At 40.9% G+C, this 15,795-nt stretch overlaps 3 protein-coding genes across 3 annotated transcripts; all 3 read right to left on the bottom strand.

The window, feature by feature from the left end:
• Positions 1–1,715: 1,715 nt before the first annotated feature.
• LOC146983363 (pleckstrin homology domain-containing family F member 2-like) lies at positions 1,716–2,954 on the bottom strand. The gene is made up of 2 exons (XM_085785442.1): positions 2,700–2,954; positions 1,716–2,442 (listed from the first exon to the last, which is right to left on the bottom strand). The coding sequence occupies exons 1-2, from the start codon at positions 2,941–2,943 to the stop codon at positions 1,850–1,852; spliced, it is 837 nt and encodes a 278-aa protein (XP_085641568.1). The 5' UTR covers positions 2,944–2,954; the 3' UTR covers positions 1,716–1,849.
• A 4,808-nt stretch (positions 2,955–7,762) lies between these two features.
• Positions 7,763–9,293, bottom strand: bglap (bone gamma-carboxyglutamate (gla) protein). Its single transcript, XM_085784886.1, has 4 exons — positions 9,043–9,293; positions 8,761–8,802; positions 8,280–8,364; positions 7,763–8,137 (listed from the first exon to the last, which is right to left on the bottom strand). Exons 1-4 carry the CDS (start codon positions 9,098–9,100, stop codon positions 8,035–8,037), a joined length of 288 nt encoding a protein of 95 aa, XP_085641012.1. The 5' UTR covers positions 9,101–9,293; the 3' UTR covers positions 7,763–8,034.
• A 2,336-nt stretch (positions 9,294–11,629) lies between these two features.
• Positions 11,630–14,685, bottom strand: mgp (matrix Gla protein). Its single transcript, XM_085784885.1, has 5 exons — positions 14,623–14,685; positions 13,027–13,115; positions 12,875–12,904; positions 12,532–12,643; positions 11,630–12,244 (listed from the first exon to the last, which is right to left on the bottom strand). The coding sequence occupies exons 2-5, from the start codon at positions 13,085–13,087 to the stop codon at positions 12,079–12,081; spliced, it is 369 nt and encodes a 122-aa protein (XP_085641011.1). The 5' UTR covers positions 13,088–13,115; positions 14,623–14,685; the 3' UTR covers positions 11,630–12,078.
• Between the last annotated feature and the right edge of the window lie 1,110 nt (positions 14,686–15,795).

Here is a 15,795-nt window from a genome sequence, read left to right as displayed (position 1 = left end):
TACAAGACTACTACAGACCCTTTTTTAAAGTAATTACTTCAAATAAATTACCTTCATTACATAGATACATTTATTGTGATCCAGTGGATCATTTTGAGGACCATAAATCCTTTTCATGTGCAATATCAAATTTTAAACATAGATGTCACCATTTCTATAGGTAAAAAACCTGTGAGTTTGCCCGCACCTACATCACTGTGCTATAAACTCCAGAGATCACCACACTGAGCAACTGGATTTGTTGCACGGTCCATCAGTTTGTTGTGATACAGAGTCTTAAATTGTGTTGCTTAAGTGATTTATTTGTTCGAACACACCAGAGATGGTTCATTGCAGGTTTGTGACAGAGACCAAGTAATCAAGAGACTCTGTTCTTTACCCACAGTGTCTTTCTCAAACAAAAAGACCACATTTCCTTCCTTGTTCCATCGAAGCCAAAGTCAAACAGGTTTGACACAAATTCAAAGAAACTCACCACCCATTAAGGGCATTGTTTCAACTTTGACCATGTGTCTATGAACATAAGAAAGATGCAGCAAATACAGTTTATTGTGTTTGGTGTTGTGGTCTGTTTCATCACGTGTTGCCTTAATGACAACAGTCCATAGAGTTTCTTACTCACAAAAAAAATTATAATCATATAAATCTCCTAGAACAATGCAGCTAAAATGTCTACCAACTCTTGATTTTGAATTTTAAAAATGATGTGTAATAATCTAATGTGCATTACAATAATCCCATTGACAGATTTCTTTTTTAAAGTATATTTTCTGGGCTTTTTTCTTTTGCCTTTAATGGATAGGACGGTGTTTAGTCCACTAACTGAACTAAACACCGCCGCCCCATTGACAGATTTTAAATAAAGGAAGAAAAACATAAGTATTTGAATGCCAAGTAAAGGTAAAGAAAATGTAAGATGGTGCATCCAACTTGATGGCTGACAACACACATAATCACACCAGACACTTATCTTTTACCTGTTTCTTGGAGCTTTATTGGTCTTAGATCATTTCAAAGTAGGAGCAGCCATTAACAAACAGTTATGATAACAACCTGTTCATCATCCTCATCCTCTGACAAAACAACTATTTCTGTCTATATAGAGATAGAGATAGATCGAGAATACTTTATTCATCCCTAGCAGGGAAATTCATGTTAGTCCAGTAGCTCACACAACAATGACAAAAAAGATGAACACAAAAATACATTTTAACAAGTGTTATATAAAACGATTGCAGCAGGAACAAATGATCTCTTAAATCTTTCGGTTCTGCAGGTCAGGGAGATGAGCCTTTTGCTTCAGCTGCTCCTCTGACTTGAGAGGGTTTTGTGTAGAGGGTGTTGGGAGTCACCCAGGATGTTTCTTCAACTTACACCCCATCCTCCACTTAACCACAGCCTCTACCAGCTCCGCTCCCTCCCCCATCACAGAGCTACATTTTTTGATGAGCCTGTCTAGTCTGTTCCTGTCCCTGACCTTGATGTTGTTACCCCAGCAGACAATAGCAAAGAATGTAACACTTGCAATGACAGACTGATAAAACATACGCAGCATTACATTATATACATCAAAAGACCTGAGTCTTCTTAAAAAGAAGAGCCTGCTTTGTGTCTTTTTGTACACATAATTTGTGTGTACGGACCATATATGACATACATATATGAACCAAACAGTGTAAAACATAACAATAGCAATGACAATATCAACAAATATGTGCAAATAAAGTAAAGTCTGAGACACTGTGAACATTTTATATACAAACAGCTTGTAATACAATTCATGGTTTAAATGACGGTTAATGGTGGTGAGTACGTCACCGCCAGCTGCAGTCCTGATGTGGCTTTTGTTTTAATGGGGGCGATGATACAAAGTGACTGGGTCAACATAGATGCCTGTCTGTGCATTAGTGTCCATGTGGGTGTTAAACCACTGGCTGGGATTGTGGTCCTGCATCATCTCCTCAGCCTCATCTTCATCACTGCATGTTGTGCCGTCCTCCTCCTCTGAGCTCTTTCCAGTGCTGTCTCCCCTCTCGCGAGATGGTGTGTCGTTTTTCTTGGTCGAGTGGCATATTCTGCAGACCCTCTGCCTCTTATTGGGATGAATGTGGTCTATCACTTCTCGGGCCTTGGAACATGCATTACAGACCAAAAAGCCACATTTTCGACAGTGGTGTCGTCGTTTGGTTGTGGTGAACCTGCATAAACAGCGCATGCATTTGTAGGCGGCCTTGTCTGGAATCCAGGATACAGCAAAGGTGGAGCAAGGTTGGCAGCTGCCACCATTCACCAGCTTAGACCGGCATTCTTCAATGTGATGCATCCAGGCTTCCTTCTCCTCATGTGTGCCGGCAGACACAAAAAAGGACTTGCGTGGTGCACGGATCAGCCACTGGTTCTTCAGTCGGCTACTGTCCTCCATGTCCTCCAGCTGGATGTCCTCTAAAATTACAGGAGGAGATGGCATATTCATTACAATGCACAAAAGATATGAATACTCTGGTGTTGTCTGTGAACTTCTTCAACAAGAAAAAGCTATTTACAGCTAAGATTTTTCTGTCTCATCAGCCCCAAACATTTAGATTTTGTAAGACTTGAAAGTGTACAATGGGTTAGGTTAGAACACAATTGGCATTGTCAGAAACAACAATCTGTTACTACATGAGTTCAGCCACAGTAGAGGAGGACGAGTTGCTCACCTAGAGGGATGATGTTCTGGTTGTTGTACCAGCGGCCGTTGAGAATGATGCTGCCGTACACCAGCACATCATTGAAGAGGAAGAAGGCTTTCGGCTCGGCCTTCCTTCGACCCTGCTTTAGCAGTCGACCCTCTCCCATCAGAAAGCGACCCGGCTTGGACAGTGGCTGCCCTGACGGACCAAATGAATTCTCCACCGCTTGGATACGCTCACGGTTCTCCATCCCAAATGTTAGCTGATCCATCGTGGTTAGCTGATATGAGTGAGTGAGGTGCTTGAAGCTGTGGCATTTATCAAGCTCTGAGTAGCCTACTTCCTCATTACATCACCCATGACAAATACAACAAACATGCCCCGATGGAAACAAAGGAGGAGGAGGAGATAAAAAATAACACGTGAAGATAAAAGATCACCAGTGATTATGCAAACAGAGGTGGAAAGTTGTTCAAGAATATTTAGAAGTAAATTGAATATTTTGTTGCTCTGTTTCTGTAGAATAGCATGCAATACCTATATAGCTACAGTACAACATCGCTCATCACAGATGAAAAACATAACAACATATGCCTTATTCTTTCCTGACTTTGATGATGTAACCTATGTGATGTAACCTATGTTATTCATGTAATATCTAGGACAGGGGTCTTCAACGTTTTCCAGGCCAAGGACCCCCAAACTGATGGAGAGATGGAGCGGGGACCCCCTACTTATATTGTATAAAATTGTGTTTTATATTTAACGAGTCCTGTATTGCCAGGAAATGATAATACATACGTAGTCTATGAAAAAAAGTGGAAAAGTCAGGGGGCAGGGGCCCACTATTCTTTCAGGGGGCCCAGAATTCCTAGCAACGGCCCTGGTGCCATATGCCAAAAGTGCCATATTCTCGACTATAAATCACGCTTTTTTTTAGGAGTTTAGTCAAAGGGACTTATATAAAAAATATATGCCATGCCATGATCACAACAGGTCACAACTATGCTTGTGGTAACTGAATGCTGCTACTGCACCAATGAAAGAATTACTAAACCATAAAAAGACAGAGAAAACAAAGCAGTGTTTCCCCTACTGTTTTTTTCTCTGGCTTTTTATGCATTTATTTTGAAAGGGCAGCTGGAGAGAGACGGGGGCGCGGAGAGAAAGTGAGAGGGGGGATTGACACGCAGCAATGGGACAGTCGGAGGGTCGTGACTCACCTCCAACCGTCAGCGCCGCGGTCATCGGAGCTGATTCTGGGAACATTTACACCGGGAGCGCCGTGTCATGTCTCGGTTCCACGGAGCGTTTCAGTGACGGTGTCACGGCCTGACGCTGCTTCATTGTCGCTGCGCTATGAGCAGACGTGGCGGCGCGCGTTAATGTCACCATCGTATGAGTGTGTCCTGTTAATTAACGAGTGTGTATGGAGAATGAAAACTAAAGTCCCATCGTTGTGTAGCTGACGGTTCAGGGGCCAAGTGTCACACAACACCACTGACTGCGGTGTGTGTGTGTGTGTGCCATCGGGCTGATTTTAGAGGGGGGTGGGGGGGAGTGAGCGAGCGAGAGAGAGTGAGAGAGAGACGGTGCGCAGTGTTTGTATCAGATGCGATACAAAGTCTCGCCTGACACCTATATTATAGGAAAACAGAGGACTTGTATGTAAAAATCCGATGTTCAGCAGCAGGGAACGCCCCTATGGATCTTTTTTTCATAACTTCCATATCTTTTGTCATATTTCTTTTCCCTCAACCAAAACTTTCGCGACCCCCCTGCAGTACCTCCGCGGACCCCCTAGGGGTCGCGGACCCCCTGTTGAAGACCTCTGATCTAGGAGGAAACACTTCTGCTTTTAAAAAACATACTCTAACTTAATTGAATGGTACTTATTTCATGCCATGCAGCATGTTGAAAAAAATACATTATGTAGGCTAGAGTAAAATCGTTTTGGTAACTATGGGCCAGCAACTTCTAAGATTCTTTGCTGCAGTGCAATCAAATCTAAAATGTTTGTTAAATTCTCCAGTCCAGGATTTATGTGTGTGTTTTTTTCTGTTAGTTTAATCTGGCAGTGAGTGTGCAACATTATGTGCCTAGGGAAAATCAATTTAAAAAGAAGTTGTGATGCATTGATTAATGTTTCCAGTGTGAGTCTGACAGAGCAGCCTATCAGGGAGCTGGAGAAACAGTCTCATCATGCTGCCAACTCACATCACTTAAATACAGGAAGGCTGTCAGAGATATTCTGTGGGATCATCATGAATAAGCCATTTATCCAGCGCCACACACTAAGCAAACAGGCACTACCTACATAAATGAAGCAGATAAACAACATTCTTCCAGTCATCTAACCCAACACGCACCCTGATGAACACTGTTATTCAGTGTGTATGAACACAGAGTGCATGAAAAAAAAACTGGAACTCCAAAGGGCAGGGGGGAGGGGTAGGGCATTTTTAGAGAATGAACTGAGTCTTAGTTGAAATTCCTGGGATTAAAATCATGGCTGATCATGTTTGAAACATTTTACAATCATCAGTTATTTAGTTATTCAGTAAGTAGTATACAGTTTTGACATGTTAGACAAATGATTTTATAAACAATTTCCTAAATAAACGTCAGAGATTTTAAACTAACTAACTAGTTTCGGTGTTTTGGAAAATACCTTAAGACACTTAGGTAAGAGTCAGATAAGGTCATTCTGGATTCCCGCACTGCTTGACTGAAAACAGGTTGCCTGGCATTGTTGAAAAAATTCCCTATAGTGGAGTGTGCAGCCGAGGTTCCAGGAAGTTGCACTTCCCAGCTGAGGAACATTTATTACCAGACAGGGAGTGGTATCAGTCTTGTCATTACCGAAAACTGAATTCATTCAAAAGACAGAACAAGAATGTGTTGTGTTCAGCTCACATCTCTGTATTTGCTGGGTTTTGCATCATTTGCCCTTTTATGCTTATGAAATACCTAAATTTAAAACGTTACAGAACATTTGGTCCTGCAGGGTTTGGTTACGGTGCAAAGCAGATCAAAAAAACTCACATCAAATAGTTTTGTGCTTTAGTTTTATGTAAATTGAGAGAAAATGGAAGAAAAGAGAAGACTGTCCTGAGGCGTCAGTGTCAGTCAAACAACAACCCTGGATTTTCCCTTCCTCATCTGTCTTTCTCTCTCACAAGCAACAATTGTGATAATTTCCCTTTCTTGGTCTCTTTGGTTAAATTTATGTTTTTTCCCGTCACGTCACATTTCATGAATAGTCCTTTAGGCACATGCAAAGAAAACAAACAGATAAAATAACAATGATAAGGAACAACAGATTAGTATCAAAACTCACAGACTTGTTTGACCAGGTACTCCATGCACATCGAGCTCAAAATAGCACAGGGCCAAATGAATGTTGATTGACATTTCCTTATTTACCCAGAAAACTAAGTACTTTCTATCTTTGAATCAATGGATTAGACAATGCTGGCTTGTTTACAGTATAGTAATACTGAGAACTGATCAACTACACAACATGGGACACAGAGGACTTAATACAGTGTGTACTCAAGTTAATGAAATGAGAGGACAGGAGTTTACACATGGCATGGTCATAATTTCTGTTACTGCGAACAGTTAAGTGAGTGGAAGATTAAATGATGCACATGAAACACTCTTTTGCAATATTTTAAGCAATATCAGTGTATGAGACAAAGCAGCAGCCTGCAAACGAATGGGAAACCCAGGAGCCTGGAGCTCTCAGATAACTCTGACCAAGGTATCAGACAAGATACTATTTACATGCTGTGATAGTTTCCAAAGGAGGGCTACTAGGTACTAACTGTGCAGGGTTCCCAAAACTTTGCAAACCACTGTATCTGTGTGTGTGTCCATGCATGCATGGCACGTGAAAACATAATGAAGGAACTGAGGAAGGTAAATTTCATCCAGATATCAGGTTGAAGAAGTTTCTGTGAACAGAGCCAAAAAGAAATGTGATAATTAAACACGTGCCTCTATTTAAGTTAAATAAAGATTGTTTGTTGGTCTTATTTTATTTTTTACTACCTCACTAGAGTCTCCGGTGTGTTACTGGAGACTTTATAGTCAGAAAGGTGCTGACTTTAAATAGCTTTCTTCTTTATTCAGGTTGCATCTTATTGAATCAAAGCTAAAGTGTTTTGGCCAAGCAGGAATTATGTTGTGAAAGGCATTTCATATTCACGTTCAAACAGCATGCAAAACACCATCTGGAACTGGAAATGTCACATGTGCCTTGTTCAGTGACACTTTTTTGCTTTTCATGTTGTAGCACCATCTTGTGGTTAAGTCAGAACAAATCAAACGAGGCAAGAGTAAAACAAAGCAGTAAAAACAATGTCCTGGTATAATTTTCAAACAGAATTGTCAGTTTAAAAACCATGTAAGTCAAGCTCTTCATTCAGCCCATGTGAGGATAATATGTCCAAGTTATGAATCTGAAACGCTCCCTCAAGAGCAGTGCATCCACATGGTCACCTTCTGCACCTCCAAGTTAGATCCTGTCATTCTGTCTCCATGTGGCACATGTGTTTAAGCCACATTAACATTCGATCATATCTACAACTTCACACAAGTAGCACATTCCTTTACACTGAAATGTTCGACCTGAATTCGGATGCCTTAATTCCTCAGTATGGGTGACAGTCAAAAAGGAGAATTCACATAGTCAATGAGTGTCTGGAGACACCAGACACTCTCTTGGAAGGTGTCAGTACATATAGGACATTCATTACTGTTTGAATTCTGATTTACCAGACGTGAACACACAGTAGCTTAAATCTATATAAGATAAAATATGATCCATTAATCTTCCAAAGAGGACAGTATTGCATCTTCATCTTATAAATTAAGGTGTCTGGACAGCTCACACCTTCATGCTTGACACAATAATAAAAAAGTAATGGTGTCCACAACCAAGCTCCTTTAGCAGAGAAAGCACACTCATGTTCAACAGGGTCATCTAGTGGCCACAACTTGACTTAGCACCTTCATCAACCAGTGGATGTTGCAGTAATCCATCCACTGTAACAGGTGGGGACTTACAAAAGAGCACACACAGCAGACTTTTATTCATCTTTATTTAATTTCATTACACTACTCTACAGGCTGGCTGAAATGATGGGACAGAGACATTTCTGTGGGTTTGTGCAGGGTGAAGAAATAATTTCACATGCCAATGCTCACATCTTTATCCCCACATCTCTCTCTTTTTTGCATTTGTGTAACAGCATTGAGAAATGTTCTTTCATGCTTTAATTGCAAAGATAAATTTGAGCTCAAAGGTGAAAATTAAAGAAAAGAAAAGTTGTGATGAATCTTGGTGGTCTGGCGTCTAATAGGGGATTGGTCCATAGTAGGCAGTGTAGGCGGCGATGATTCCATCTGTGTCCATCATGTGCTCACAAGCCAGGTTGGCCTCGCACACTTCTCTCAGGCTGAGTGGAGAAAGAGAGAGGGAGAGTTAGGACACGACTGGACTGGACTGATGTGATGCTGCTGCTGCTACGTGACTGTGTGTGTGTGTGTGTGTCCATGGCTGCTTATAGCCGACGTGAGAGCAGAGGATGTGTGAAATACCTCTCCAGCTGGGTCAGGGACAGCTCTGCAGCAGCTCTCTTCTGTCTCACCACTGTGGACGCCTGGTCCCTCTCCATAAACATACCTGCACATCATGCACATTTAACATTGTTATATAAATACAAAAAAGTCTGTCAGTCTGGGCCTGCAGATTAAATTAAACCAAACAAAAATGCACATGAGGGATTTATGCAAATAAGAAGAAATCAAACGGTTTTGTAAACTCTATATTTTGCAGAAAGAGCAATATTTATGCATTGTGTGAAAGAGTGAAATATATTTATATCATGTTTCTTTTTCTTTTCTTTTTTTACTATTATTTATGCATCTGAATACATCTGAAAATGTTTCCTATTGAGTCATATATTGAAATATTTATCTTTCAGTCAAAAGTGTTGTTTCTGATTTCATAAGCAGAAAGAGAATAAATGCATAAAATGCAACAAACAGTTGAAATCCTAATGTGGAATCATGATCTTACCATCCTGAGCAGGTTGGTCACCAGCAGGCTGGGAGCCAGTGTCTGCCAAACATCAAGGTGAAAATATGAATAATGATTATGACTCTTTGTTTGATTATTTATGGGTGAGGATGTTTTGCTCCCTCCAGTGATTCTCCTAACCACAACTCAATTAACTCTAATAAACCAGTCAGGCAGATTTTTTAACTTTACAGAACTCTTGAAGTTAAATTTTAAAAAATCAAATAATGATTTAAAAACATAGCTTTTCAAACATGGAGCCTAACGCTGTGTAGATCTTACCTGCAGTCAGACAGATGACAGCCAAGGAGCAGAGAAGCAGGATGGCCAAAGTCTTCATCTTTCAGCTTTCTTTCTTCAACGTCTGCAGGATCAAGCAGCAAGTCAGTCTGGAGACTTTGAGGACTCTGTCACTCTCTTCTCTCTCTCTTTCTTTCTCTTTCACATATATACATAGATGCACACTCGGTTTATTTTTTAGATGCGGCCCTCACTGTGACGCGGATATGTGATTGGTTAGGGAATCATGTATCACACACCCACACAGACACGGAAATACACACCTCCACAAAAGTGTGCACAAAAAACACATTTTATCCATATATGTGTATGGATATTTATGTTTGCACTCACAAAAGTAAATGCACATAGGAGGGATGTCTGTTTTCTAAAGGTGAGAATGTGTTTGAAGGCACAGGTGATGAGAAAACAAAGTCACAGCCACACATATCAACAGGAAATGTCCTCCATTGAACTAAAAACATGTTGCGTCTTTCTGTGGTAAGTCAAACTGCTGCTGAGGTTGTCCCTTTGAATCATTGTTTGCATTCGCATCTTCGTTTCTTATGTTCGCAGCTTGAAACAGCAGGTTTTTCTTTAAAGATGAAAGAAAACTTATGGGGGGGGGGAGAGGGACACGGAGTGATGTAACTTAGCTGCAAAAATGAAATTACACCATCGCCAGACGACTTGCTGTCAGATTTTGTGATCATGATAAATCGTTTGATGAAATGTTAAATGCAGTGCCAGCTGGCAGCCTGGAGAGGTCAGAGTTTCAGTGCGTGCCCACACACTTTTACATTTGGGCCACAGAGTCCATGCTGCAGAGGAAACCATGTAATACAAACTGAAACCACCTTCCCACATTATGTGACATGATTTTAATCCGAGGGTTTTCTCTTTTATTGCACACCACAGTGATTTCCTACATTAAGTAAAGAGGCAAGATTTAGGAACAAACAACACAAGTGTTTGAAGGTTTGTAGCAGGGTAATTTGAAACATGGGGAGATATTTTTACCAAGGCAAGTGGGTGGTTTGCCAATAAAGCTCCATACAGTGACTGAAACGTGTCATCAAATTTTAATTAAACCCAACTTTCCACAAGAAAAGTGTTTTTGAATGTTGACCATTTTAAAAACGTCTGCTCTGTTTGCATGTGATTGGTTTATCAGAAGGGAACATCTCTGGTTTTGTTGTAGATTACATTGTATGTGGCATATTACTATAGTTACATTTCCAAAAGCCAATCCTTTGAACTTTCTTAATTTATGATATGAAAATCTTTTCCATAGATTTTTCCTCCTCTTGCTCTTCTTGTTGCTTTTTTTGACTGGATATTTAGACTTTGGTTCTGGTTCTGAAAGAATTATGAGCTGTAATTTCACTGTCTGGGTCAATCATGGTGCCTTGTCTCGTCTCAGGGATCGACTTCCAAGGATTCAGCTTCGGGGCAACTTTAATTGTACACATTTGCGGCCTTGTGGCAACATAGAAAAACAAACATCCAATATGACTTTGTGCTCTTAGGCCTGTGCCATATTGACATGTACACAGTGCTGACTTGTCTTTATTTCGGGGACTTCCTGCAGCAGTGGGGATACTGATGAGAATACTGGAGAATTGCACAGATTCCTCCTGAGATTACAAGAAACCAGATCTTGACTACACATATTAAAATCAACAGTGTTCGTGCGCTTCCAGTAATGAAAGAACATGTCCTTGTTTAACCCATCAACAAGCCAGACTCACTCTGATCCAGCTCTGAGATACAATGGGTTTACACTGAATTTTTACTTTTCATGCAAACTCATGCCTTTTAGCCTTTTATCCTTCTCTGAACTGTGCAGATTATTCAACATTGTTTTATTCACATACACACAACAACGTACTTCGTGTGAATCAGGTCTCCCATTGAAGCTATCGAAAGCTTATTGGGGATTGGATTCATTTCAATAAGTCTTTAGAATTCCATTAATCAAACATTAGAGAAATGTCACAGATACAGAGCAGGACTTTGGACACCTAAATTGTGCCCCACTCAAATTACTAGTAAAAAAGCAATTACTATACTAAAGCCTATGCCCCGTACATCAATACTATCTGTAATACAGTCATAATAACTGTCAACAGTGACATAATCAGCCACAGGAGACATTTTACTGCAGATCAAGTATTTTTACTTTGACTATCTTATTATGTACTAATAGGTACATGATAAATACATATTTCTGTGCTTATGCTGCAAATGATTTTAAATGCAGAAGAGTATTTCTACATTGATGTACTGGCATTTTTACTTAAAAGACTCCATTCTCGGAATCATATCATATCTTAAATATTTCCTTTTTATGTTTTTACACTTTATGTTAAACTCCTACTGTAGAACAAGTCTGAAAATATGTTTGTTTCATTTATACAACTCTGACACTTCTCTCAGTCACCACTGCTAAAACAAATGCACCATTAGAATTCCTCATTTTGTCTTGAGGAGACACAAAAACTGAGCCAGTACCATCATTTGTCACACATTGCAAATACTGGCACATGTTCTCATATGCCTCCATGGCAAACAAACGGCATAAACAGGATTAAGACAAAACCCAATAAAGGGAATTTTATTTTTTTTCCAAAGCAATTGAAATAATCATTGGCCTGGATAAGTAGGCGGATAAGATAAGAAACGGTTAGTGGATAGTGAGCAAAACACTTAATTCAAGCATATCACACGAAGCTCATAAATGCTGGGAAGGTGTGATAATAGGGGATAAAAGTTATCCTGAGATTACACAAGAGATGGGCCATGAATTTCTACATGGTTATAATGATGGGTTCTCGAGAGATTTGAGCCCCGCTGGATACCTCAGTGTTTATAAAATGTGATTTTTCATTTTTTTTCTGGTGCTGTCATTTCACATCCAGAGCAGGCCACAAAAACAGATACATAAATTACATATAGAAGTAGTGTCATGTGGAATGTGAAGATCTGCATTCATATGTTGATAGTGATGATGATAAAATGACAGACTGATATTTGGGTTTAGTATCGACGAGTTACAAGTCTTCTCTGGGGTTGAGGCTGAGGAATCTGGGCGCCAAAGTATCTCTGGAAGGCCTGCTGATAGCCGAAGCGGTAGGCGTAGAAGCGACAGGGAGAGTAGTCCTCACAGGTCTCTGCTCGCCTCTCTGCTGGGGACTTTATTTTCCTGGACAAGGGTGGTTGAGGGAGGAATGGTGAGGAGAAGGAAGAGAAGATGATTGTAATGAGAAACAGACACTGGCCCGGGCCTTAGAGGTTTTTGCATTTCCATATCCTGTGTGTTCGTGTTACTTTCAAACACGTGTAAACATTTAATATACTAATTAAGATTTGTCTTTGTGATCTAAAAAAGCGCACACTTTCTTGCCTTGCCTCTGTGAATATGTGGTTTTCTATATGTGCAACATAAAGGAAGTGTTACGTGCTCAGCGTGTCTGTGGTTGTATGTTTTACCTCATTAAGTTGTAATGGTTGTAGCCCAAGCCGTTCCCTCTGGGTGGGTTGTATACGTTTCCCCTCTGTGGCGTGATGAACGAGTTGGCACGGTTTGGAGGCACAAACAAATCTGCAACCACAAAACTTTACTAGACAAAAGTTTCTATTTTAATGTTGTCAGGCGTATGTATCATGCAACTGACCTGAGTTCAGGTGAAAAAAAGGATGAGGGTACATTAGTGCTGGGTAAAAAAAAGGATCAAATACATTAAAATATAGAGCAGGCTGCAGGCAGTGTCATGTTTGTTAGAACTGCATGCATGTTTTCCCATGCATACATAAGAGACAACATATTTATCACCTTCAATGGATTCTGTGCTTTCATGAGAGTCTACGGGAAAAAACATGGAATAGTGTTAATCATAAATGATGAATCACCGTCTAATTCAGATACATTTCAGGTTTATAAATAGATAATGATGGCAAAGTGAAGATGTCAGGGAGGATCTGTACCATAGCAGACGCAGAGAGAGACTGCTGCACAGAGTGCCAGAAACTGAAGGAGGCTCCTCATCTCTGTGGCTTGTTTATCTGCCTGTGCACTGGAAGAGAGGAGAAAGGTGTTTCAGTGAGTCATGTCAGCACCAAAAATAATAGTCAGATAGGAAAAGAGGGAGAAAACCAGAGAGGAGGAACGAGGGGGAGAGGGAATTTGGCTCAGATTTCGAATGTGTGGGTAAACAGGAAAGAACCACAGGCAGGGATAGATGGCTGAATGTGGCTGAAAGTCTCTATGTCTGTACTTGTGGTTTTTCTTCTGCAGCCACACGAACAACCAATACAAACTATCCTATAGATGTACATCTGTACGTGCCTCAAGGCTGCTGCCGAGTTTCTGAACAAACCGAAGTCACAGTCACAAGACCAGACTAAAAACTTTCACTGACGTAAACAAGTGTCCAAAGGTCTTTTGTGTGCACTGGACTGAAGTCATGGTCAGGGCCACGAACAGCTGTCAGCAGCTGGAACCCCAGGGTGTCGGAGAGAACAATGAGAGAACAGCTGTGGCTGAGAACAGTCGTCCTGTTGCCAACTGATGTTCAATGAGTTCAAATAAAATTCATGTAGGGAGATAGACTGTAAGTATGAAGATGCAGGTTTTCTATACGGCTCAACATTCACTGTCACAGCATGTATACAGTATGTACATGCAGCACACACACACACGTGTACACACATGCACTCGATCACATGAATAAGTGACCTGTGGTAAGGTGTGCGACACCTGTACAAACAGCAAGGCCAGATGTGTATAACACACACACACACACACACACACACACACACACACAAACTTGCTGTATTTGCATGCCTGCAGTGCAGAAAAGCCTTCATCCTCATCTTCTCATCTTCTGTTTGTGGGATTTGGACGGGATTCTTTTTCAACAGACCTCCTTCTCACCATCAATAGAAGCTTTCATTACACATAAACACACACATTGTGACACATGCTCACACACACAGACACACACACACACACACACACACATGGTGGAACACTCTCAACATCAGCCCCTTGGGAATATCTTGGCTTCAGTCGAACCCAGACTCGCAGCGGGCACCGAGACAACAAGCCTCGGGCCCGAAGTTCAAAAAGAAACTTCCAAAGACTGGCAAGCAGAGCTAGACAAGTGTGTGTATGTGTATATATTTGTGTATGTGTGTTTGTGTGTGTGTCAGGTGCTGACAACAGTGTCTACAGAGTTTTTTGCCCATATGAGTCTTTGTAGGGGTCCTGGTGGGTTCACAGCGTTCCTCCCTGGAGGCAGAAAGTGCCCACCTCATTGGAAAAACCCATTGGCATGATGCTGATGTTGCAGAGCCAAACCAAGACCACATACTAAGGACTTTTTACACAGACAGTATGCAGAAACTAAAGACCTACTGTACTAAGGGGATGGCAGCATTATATTAAAACATTTGAAACATGCATCAACATCATCTAATAAACAAAAGTTAGCAGCTTTTACAAACTTTGGCTCATTTAAAAGATGTAAACTACCTCAACTTTCCACTGCTTTGAAGTTTATTACGCCTCAATGTACTTACCGTGAAATATAGTGATGGAGTCTTAGAAATATCTCTCTGTATTTTCTCCCGAGGAATATTCCCTAATTCCTGACAGTAAGCCTTTTATAGTCACCTCTTTTCCCCCCACCCCTTCATTTTCAACCCACCGACTCTTCCAGCCCTCCCCTTAGTCCTCGTCCTCTCTCCTCCCTCCTCCCTCTATCAGCCCTCTTTTCCAGCATTTAATCAGACCGTGAGTATTAGCTCACTCTCTCCTCAACTCCCACGCCTTCACCGAAAAGTACAGTATTGAAGGTGACGGAGAGGCGAGGAGCAGGGGAGAAAAACAAACCGGGTGTAAACAGAGAGACAGGGAGGAAGGTGAGGGAGGGCTGCCACTGGGACGTCTCACCTGCCTCTTTGCAGGCACATGATAATATTTGCTACTGCTTGCCAGCGTGATATGAAAAGAACATCCACAGTATATACTCACTCTACCTTTTGGCTGCGATAGATCTCTGAGAAAATGGAAAAACATGTACTGCAGTACTTGTATTGATGCTTTGGGTAACGCTGAACTTTAACATGGGATTTGGCATTTACAAGCTGTAGCTACAAGACAAGTTTATTATTCCTCTGTTGTGATCAGAGGAGCTGATGCAGGCAGCTTCTAATGGGAACAGTGGTGGGCAGGCTGGTTCATAAACAGGGAGGGCAAGCAAACTTAATGGGAACAGTGGTGGGCAGGTTGGTTCATAAACAGGGAGGGCAGGCCGGTTTAGGAGCAGAGGAAAGGAGGTGATGCTGGCGGCGGTTGGAGCTCTCAAGTCAGAGAAATCTGTGAACAGTGTGTGAGACATGTAAGACAAATAAAAGAAAAGAAAAAAAGCCTATGCACAATGTACAAACACATAAATAGAGACTTGCTGTTCAATCAGATGATTAATGACAATAACTTCATATATATATATAATAGTTGAGAATTTCTCTAATTAACTGTTCATTTAAAAAAAATGCAAATGTTTCCCAACAGCTACACCTGTGAGCATGTCTTTACAGGAAGAGGTTTGGAGGGAAATTTTGGAAGTTCTGGTAAACTAGAGCTCAATAATCATGTGTTTCAGTGTAAAACCAACTATGTCTGTCCACCTCATTACTGTTTTTTTTTTTTTTTTTTGTAATTTTGTCAATTTCACATATACTATATTTCTC

This window comes from Trachurus japonicus, chromosome 8 (assembly GCF_045865225.1).
Source record: "Trachurus japonicus isolate A0001 chromosome 8, Traja_1.0".
Taxonomy (NCBI): domain Eukaryota; kingdom Metazoa; phylum Chordata; class Actinopteri; order Carangiformes; family Carangidae; genus Trachurus; species Trachurus japonicus.
The sequence above is the reverse complement of the archived record's forward strand: the minus strand, read 5'-3'. Positions and strand labels throughout refer to the sequence as shown.